General features: G+C 43.2%; 1 protein-coding gene across 1 annotated transcript in view; it reads left to right on the top strand.

Moving 5' to 3' along the window:
• The window catches only part of FA2H (fatty acid 2-hydroxylase), a 42,624-nt gene extending 39,712 nt beyond the window's left edge, over positions 1–2,912 (top strand). Inside the window, exons 6-7 of the mRNA XM_036926967.2 lie at positions 36–288; positions 1,494–2,912. Coding sequence (XP_036782862.2) covers positions 36–288; positions 1,494–1,573 — 333 coding nt within the window. The 3' untranslated portion in view covers positions 1,574–2,912. The remainder of the gene's footprint in view (positions 1–35; positions 289–1,493) is intronic.
• Positions 2,913–8,975: the final 6,063 nt, after the last annotated feature.

Raw genomic sequence — 8,975 nt, 5'->3', positions numbered from 1 at the left:
GCCGCATTCTGATACGGGCACTTCTCCATCCACAGGCACCCTTCGATGAGTCCCGGCTGGTCTTTCCCCCTGTGCCAGCTTCTCTGTTCATTGTCCTCTTCTATGCATTCTTACGGCTCCTCCTGCCCGAGGCGGTGGCAGGCTCTGTGTTTGCGGGAGGCCTCCTGGGCTACGTCATCTACGATGTGACCCACTACTACCTGCACTTCGGCTCACCACACAAGGGCTCCTACCTGTACAACATGAAGGCCTACCACGTCAAGCATCACTTCACACACCAGAAGTCAGGTGAGGCCAACGCCCCCAGGCCCCCTCATTTGTGCATGTACTTATTTGACAGCTGCCATTGAGCCCTTACCAAGACCCAGGCACTGGGTACTGGGAGTACACAGGCAGCAGGCAAACCTGGGGCTCCCGTCTTACCTGCTGGTGCGGGGGATTGTGCAGGACAGACAAACAAGGAAATCAATAACTAGCAAAGATCATGTCAGACAGAGTTAAGTGCCACAAAGAAAAATAAAACAAGAGGGTGTTAGAGGAACCAGACAGGTGGAGGAGGGGTCTGCCTCTGCCTAATAAAATATAATGTGAGTCACAGGTATGATTCTAAATTTTCTGATAGCCATATCAACAAGTGATAATAGACAGATGAAATTAATTTTAACAGCCCAATACAACCAAAAATTATTTCTCCAACATGTAAGCAATATAAAAAATTGTTAAAAAGATATTTTACATTCTCTTTCTTATATTAAGTCTTCGACATCTGGTGTGTATTTTGCACTTACAGCATACCTCCATTCAAGTGCTAACTTTTTGTTGGAAATACTTGATCTATATTAAGAGTTTATAAAATTTGCAATCAAAGAAGGTAGATTCATGAACATGAGTTGCTCCAAACATGCTTAAAAATTTTCCAGTAACTGAATTGGGTATAAGTTTTTAAATTAACATTTAAGTTAATTAAAATTAAATGAAATTAGGCATTTAGTCCCTCCCTGGCTCTAGCCATGTTCCCAGTGCTCATGCAGCCACGTGGGCTGGTGGCCACCATGTTAGAGGGCAGAGTGCTAGTGGTCCACGGAGGTATCACTGCAGAGACGTCATCAGAGCTGAGTCCTAAATTAAGAGAGGCCAGCACCCGACATCTGGGGAAAGAGCATTGCAGGTGCTAAGCCTTGAAGCAAGAAAGAACTTGGCATCTTCAAAGAGACACAGGAGGCTGAAGCGTGAGAGAGGAGGAGGAACAGGTAGGTGAGGGCCGGACTCTCCCAGGAGGTCAGGCCAGAGAAGGAATTTGGGTTTATTCCAATGGCATCCCTGGGATACAACAGACAGAGGTACGCTGCTCTTGACTTCTGCCAGGATGGTTCTGAAGTTTGGAAGGGCCAGCAGGGACAAATCTGCTGGCCCCACCAGACTCCCTTCCCGAGAAAATTTATCCCACACCTTCGCTAGCACCTCATCTTCTCCCCATTTGTCTCCCTCTCTAGGATTTGGCATCAGTACTAAATTGTGGGATTACTTATTCCACACCCTTTCACCGGAAGAGCCCCACCCGAAGACGCAGTGACAACTCCCAGCCCCGCCTTCCCGGCCCCTGCCTTCCCCACCCAACAAGACCCTGCACAGCTTGGCCTGGCCAGGCAGGAGCGGCTTTGTCCTGCCCTCTGGCTCAGTGGAGGGTGCTGGCAAGACTCTGAAGAATGAGGCTGGCCCTGCAACTGCCTGCCTGACCCACCACAGGAGGGTCACATCCACTTGGTGGCCAAATGCCTCTCGGGGACTGGCTCCTTCCCGGAGCCTCCTGGCCCCTCCGCTGGCATCCCTGCCCAGAACCTAGCCCACAGGACTGCTTAGGACTCAGCCAGCGGGGACTTTGCAAAGGGGAATGAAGGAAACTGACCCCTGGCGCTAGGCCTGAGCACCCCCAGGAGCTGCCCCCCATGGCGCAGCTGCCTGGGGAGGATTTGGCGGCTCCAGAAACACTAAGGTGGATGAAGGGCTCTCATGAGAAGAGACAGCATGATGCCTTCTACAGGCCACCCTCAGATCCTAGGGCAGCACCTTTGCCCCCTGCCAAACAGGCTGTGGCCCATCCAGCATCCACACGCCCAGCCCTCACCTGCCTGGGCCGGTGGGCCGAAGTGGCTGGCGCTGGCCTGAAGGCTGGTGGGAGCCCAGGCTTTTCTTTGGGAACTGCCGGCTCTAGACATCTCTCTCCTGCCTCCAGAATCACAAAGCTTTTCCCCAAGGGTTACAGAGACCTCTCCATGGGCGGGAGTCCCACCCTGTTCCCAGCAGTTCTTGGCCCCCACCTGGCATAGCTGGGCCCCTGGCCCCTCACTCAGGACCCTCCCAGCCAGTGCCTCCTGAAGCGGAGAAGGAGCCTCCGTGTGGTGCCTTATCTCCCTCTCCCTTTGCTTCCTGGCCACCCCCCAGCAGGTGACGTTCCTGCCCCTTCTTCCTCATAACCAAAACCCTCACTGCTCTTAAGAGGGTCTTATTTATAAACTCCATGAATGCCCTTAGTCTGATCCCAGACCAAGTAGCTGCTCAGACTGCCTTATCTAATCCTACGTGTCAAGCTTATATAAAAAAAGTTTTGTCCTATTTTGTTCCCTTCTTACCCACAAACTGTTACTACTTGAAATTAAAAAAAAAACTCGAAGAGTGTAAAGGCTAAAGAGAAGCATTTTGACTGTTCCTGTGATTTGTACTGTTTACTGCGGACTTATTTAAAGATTTTGGAATAAATATACAAACTACAGTTGTGAAATAAAGGTGTAAATAAATTGTATATTTTGAAAAATAAAAACATTGATAAAGAAACTCACAAAGATGAGTTGCTACTTGTGATGGCAACTAATCAGATTTCACCATGGCTGGGGACGGGCCATAAGGTAGTGGGATGGAGGGGGCGTGGTCCAGCCGGGAGGAGTATTTATTTTATCACTGACCAGATTGGGCAGGCTCGCTGGGACACGGTGATGATAAAAAGATGATCAACTCTTATCCTCTTACTCAGTTTTATTACTGTTTTAAAATTCTCTGCAAACAGCATCTCCCCTTATCACCTGCACCTCGAGGGGAAGGGGTCACTCCCAGCAACGCCTGAGTACACCACTGGGGAGACGTTTCTTCTGGAATTTATCAGACCCTAACTGGGATTACAGTTGATTTTCCGAAAGCAAAGGAGAAATGCTCTAGCAGCAAATGCTTGTCGTGGAAACTAGAACTTCTGGCCAGCTCAGTGTAGGTGGAACAGTTTCTCAGGATGCCTCCTCAACCACCAATCAGAACCACCTGGGGAACCTGTCAAAGCACAGAACCAAGACCTCCACACTCAGAGTCCAGTTCAGCAGGTCCAGCAGAGGTAGGCTCTGGGTGCGCCTGCCCAAGGATGCAGAAGCAGATGGGGAAGCAGAAGCAATCCCCTGCCGCCTCTCTGCACTCTAGCAGCCATGTGGTGGCTCTATCTGGGCAGCAACCGGCCTGAAGATAAGTGTGACCTGTCTGAGCCACCTGTCCCTCAAGCCCCTGGTATCTATCACTGGGATCGGCCCATCCAAGCCACAGCAATCACAGCCTCCATTTCCTAGATGGTAATCAACTGGAAATCAAAAGGAAGAGGAAGGAAGAGATCAACTAGTAGTAGATATGTGTCCACCAGAGAACAGTCTAAGATGACAAATTTGAGCAAAAAAAGGTAATTGGAAAAAAAAAACTTTTAAAAAGATTGAAACAGAGCTAGTAAGAAATGCCAAAAATCTAAGTGAGTTCACAGCATGGTAATGAAATGTAGGGGAAAAGGGAGAAAAAAAAAACCCCAAAGTCCAAGCCAACCTATTAATGAAAAGGTCCACTCCATGAACATCAGACAGATTCCCCCAGAGCTTTCTGCTATGCCTGCTATGACATTCCAGGAAGATAGGAGTTTCCAGGAGGCCACTGCAAGAGAGTGAGCCCCACTGTACAGAAGAGAATATAGCAAGTGCCACGAGGCCCTAACCCTCAAGCCAGTTGACACTCATGGTTCAGTCCCCACTCAGCGACCATATGGCAGAGTCGGAGAATTTTTTTAAGTGCAAGAGACAAAAGTTAGAGGCAAAGATTAGATGCTAAAGCAATCCAGGGACATTTATCAGAATGCCAACACATCTAGCATGATGGGAAAGCCTGGAACTCATGGCACATGATAAAGTTTATTTCTGTAGTGAGAGAAGACACAAAAATCATCAAAGTTTGTTGTTTGCTTGGACAAGGGGTCATTTAAATTCTGATGGGTGTGAATATGCAGGTTGACTGACTCAGTGATCCTAGCCATTGACCTTAACTGCTTCTCTAACAACCCAGCTGCCCTGGCAGAAGATGGGCCCACAGCAGTTACATTTATTTCTAACACTGTGCTCATACTTCCAGACAGGCTGTCTTTGGGGGTTTCCTGCTGACCTGAAGAACTGCCCTCTTAACTCAGTTCTGTTCCACTACTCCTTTGGCTCTGGCCTCCAGTCTCTGCCTTTGAACTTTGTACAATTTCTTACTGTGCCCAGCACAAGCCCAATTTGTAACAGACCCCAGTAAATGTTAGTCTTGTCTCTATCAGATCTCTGGCAGGTACAGTAGCTGGTGCTTCTCCACCTGTTCTCTGGTCTCTGCTGCCCTCTGGTGACAATGTGAGGCTATGCCCCCGTGTGACTGCCCTCACAGTGACTGCTTCGGGATCAGATGTCTGTGATTGTAAAATTCCAGCACTTCACCTTACCTCTTCTCTTGACTTACTGTTTTGTCTCATCTACCACTTCTGAGGAGAAGCTGGAACTGGATATGAACTTTCCAGTTCTAACTCTACAACATTAGAATTATGATGGCTGCAAATCTCAATTGGAGTTTTCTTTACAGTTAGATGGTAACAGCACAACGAATACCTTTTCTCTGTTAATGATGCTACAGGATGAATGTAAATTTGGAAAACGCCAGGACTCTCATCTTCACTCCATCCCAGACACCTTCTAATCAGAGGGAAAGCATAAAGGTGGGATCCTGTCTTCATTCTGTCCCCCTAAAAAGCAAAACTTAATAAAAGAACCTGGTTTCAGGCAGTCTATTTGGCAGGCGAATGCAGAAGCAATGAGTGAAAGATGGGGAAGGACTGGAAAGGGAAAGTGGGGGAACCATATAAAGATGAATGTGTGTGGTTCTCATACAGATTCTGCAGGTGCATCTTGAGAAGCAGATAACCTGCCAGAATGGTCCACCTAAAGGACAAAAGGCTAGAGCATTTATCCACCAGCTTTCTCTCCTGTTTGTGGAGGATTGCCTTCAGAGGCACAACTCCCTCCTCACTTATGGGCTGTCCTGGCATGCATGTCAACCAGATTTCTTGGCTTTGACCAAGGTCCTGGAGCAAAAGCAGAAAAATGGATGTGTGCACTTGAAGTGGGATGCAGTCAGTATGAGTAGAGCGTGAGCTTGCTAAGAATTATCCCCCAGAACTGTCGCTGAAATCAAAGCTGAGGCAGTGTTTTTACAGAACCTTCCACCACAACTCAGGTTAAGACAGGTTGGACAGTAGGGATATGACAAGGATCCCAAAGGGCTACGTCCTGAATGTAGGAGGGCACCAGAAATAAACCCACCCTTCCAGGGCACTGCAAGTAAAACTGCCTGCATGGAGCATAGAAGGGCTCTTTTGAGAATACAGAATCACAAGCATTGCCCTGATGGAGGTCTGAAGACTGAATTCATGCAAACTTGGTGGTCTGAAACACCCCAAGGCAAAATGTTAATGTAAAATATCCCTGGACGGTGGATCCACAAGGCTCTCTGAAGAAGCACTTGCAAATTTCTGTGAAGAAATGCAACTTTAATCCAGGTCTTGAAAAAAATCACAGATAAAATTCCAAGGACTGTAAGCTCCCAATAAAAAAACAAAACAAAACAACAAGGAAAGAAGGTACCATGAGTAAAAGCTGATAGAAAAACATGTAACAGAAATATACCTGCAAAAACATCAGACATTGGAATTATGAGATGTGCTAGATACCTTCCATTTGCTCTCCAGATTCACTCTGTCTTTCCGCATCACGCTCAGTACCCCAGGGACTGATCTTTGTGAACTGCATCAATGTTTTCTTTTGCTCATTGGCTGCCTGTTCTGCAAATACAGGCACCTGCAAGAGATTGGCAGAATGGAGGAAAGTGAAGTCCAAATGTTTATTCCCATCGCTCTTTGTAATTTTCAGTGTGCACATCTTTTCACCTACTTGGTTACATTTATTCCTGAATAGTTTATTTTCTCAATTACTATCATAAGTGAAATTGTTTTCTTAATTTCCTTTTTGTTTATTTCATTGTTGGTGTATAGAAACTGATTTTTTAGTTAATCTTGTACCTTGTAACTGCTGAATTCATTTATTAGCCCATGAAAAAATTTTTTATGGATTCTTTGAGTTTTCTATATACAAAATTATGTCATCTGTGAACAAAGATAGTTTTACTTCTCCTTATCCAGTTTGAATGCCTTTACTATTTTCTGGCTAGAGCGTCCACTAAAATGTTGAATAACTGTGGTGAAAACAAGCATCCTTGTCATGTTCTTGATCTTAGGGGGAAAGTTTTCAGTCTTTCACCATTAGGTATGATTTAAACTGTGGGTTTTTAATAGATTTAAGATATGGAGTTTCATCATTTCAAGGAAGTTCCCTTATTATTATTATTATTATTATTGAGACTGTTTTCATCATGAAAGCATGCTGAATTTTTTTTTTTTTCCTGCATCAACTGAGATGGTCATGTGGGTTTTTTCCTTCATTCTATTAAAGTAGTGTATTACATTGATTTCATATGTTGAACCACCCTTGCATTCCTGGAATAAATCCGATTGGTCATGGTGTATAACCCTTTAATATGTTCTAGGATTCAGTTTTCTGGTATGTTCTGAAGGACTTTTGCATCTATATTCATCAATTATACTGGTTTGTAGTTTTCTTTCTTGCAGTGTCTTTGGCTTTGGTATCAGGACAATTCTGGCCTCATAAGGGTTAGGAGGTGTTCTCTCTCCTTTTCTATTTTTGGAAGAGTTTGAGAAGGATTGCTGTTAATTAATTTTTAAATGTTTGATAGATTTGAAGTTGAAGCCATCTGGTATGGACTTCTCTATGTTGTGAGGGTTTTGATTACTGATTAGATCTCTTATTATAGGTCTGTCAGATTTTCTACTTCTTCAGTCAGGTAATTTGTGTGTCTAAGGATTTGTCTACGTTATCTAGGTTATCTAATTGGTTGGCATACAATTGTTCATAGTATTCTCTTATAGTCTTTTTTCTTTTTTTGTTTTTGTTAAGACAATGTGAGATCTACCCCCTTGTCAAGTTTTTAATTGTACAATATATTATTGTTGACTATAGGTACAATGTTGTACAGCAGATCTCCAGAGCTCATTCACCTTGTTTGATTGATACTTTATGCCAATTGATTAGTAACACCCCATTTCCCCTTCTCCTGGCAACCACCATTCCACTTTATGATTCTGTAAATTTGACTATTTTAGATACTTCACATAAATGGAGTAATCCATTATTTCTCTCTCTCTAGCTAGTTATTTCACTTTGCATAATGTCCCCAAGGTTCATCCAGGTTATTGCATATTGCAAAGCTGTCTCCTTTTTTAAGGCTGAATAATATTCCATTGTGTATATATACCACATTTTCTTTATCCATTCATCTGTCCATGTACATTTAGATTGTTTTCAACTTGGCTATTGTGTCAAGTACCACTATGAGCATAAAAGTGCTTGCTATCTCTTCAAGAACAATTTCAATTCTTTTGGATAAATATTCAGAAGTGGGATGCTGGACCATATGGTACTTCTACTTTTAACTTTTCGAGAAACCTCCGTACTGTTTTCCATCATGACTGTACCATTTTACATTCCCACCAACATGGTGCAAGAGTTCCAATTTTCGCATATTTTTGCTAACACTAGTCTTCTTTTTAATAACCACTTTGACAGGTGTAAGATAATATCTCATTATGGTTTTGATTTGCATTTCCATGATATTTAGTAATGGTGAGCACCTTTTAATATCTTGTTGGCCTTTCATATGTCTTCTTTGGGGAAATGTCCATTCAAGTCCTTAGCCTATTTTTAAAATCAGGTTATTAATTTTTTTGCTATTGAGTTATATGACATATATTTTGGAAACCAATCTCTTATCAAATATATGGCTTAATAATAATTTCTCCCCTTCCATAGGTTGCCTTTTCACTCTGTCAGCTGTTTCTTTTGCTGTGTAGAAGCTTTTTAGTTTAATATAATCCAACTCACTTGTTACCTGTGCTCTTGGTACCATATTCATGAAATCAGTGCCAGAACCAATGTCACAAAGCTTTTCCCCTATGTCTTCTAGAAGTTTTAGTTTCAGGTCTCATGTTGAAGTCTTCAATCCATTTTGAGTTGATTTTTGTGTGTAAGATAATGATCTAATTTAATTATTTTGCGTGTGGCTGTGCAGTTTTCGCAACACTCTTTGTTAAAGAGAATATCTTTGCCCCATTGTGTATTCTTGGCACCCTTGTCAAAGATCAGTTGATCGTATATGTGTGGATTTATTTCTGGACTATCTATTCTGTTCCATTGGTCTATATGTTGGCCTTTATGCCAGTACGTTTTGATTACTGTAATGTTGTAATGTATTTAGAAATCAGAAAATGTGATACTTCCAGTTTTGTTCTTTCTAAAGAATGATTTGGCTATTTATGGTCTTTTGTGGTTCCATATTACTTTTAGAATTGCTTTTCTATTTCCATAAAAAATGACATTGGAATTTTGATAGGGATTGCATTGAATCTGTAGATCACTTTGGGTAATACAGATGTTTTAACAATATTAAGTCTTCACATGTACCTGAATCTCTTTCTCAGACTCTGTTGCTCTGGAACCTGACATAGGTTAAGAAGAAAACTGATGATA

The sequence above is a fragment of the Manis pentadactyla genome, chromosome 15 (genome assembly GCF_030020395.1).
Source record: "Manis pentadactyla isolate mManPen7 chromosome 15, mManPen7.hap1, whole genome shotgun sequence".
NCBI lineage: Eukaryota > Metazoa > Chordata > Mammalia > Pholidota > Manidae > Manis > Manis pentadactyla.
The sequence above is the reverse complement of the archived record's forward strand: the minus strand, read 5'-3'. Positions and strand labels throughout refer to the sequence as shown.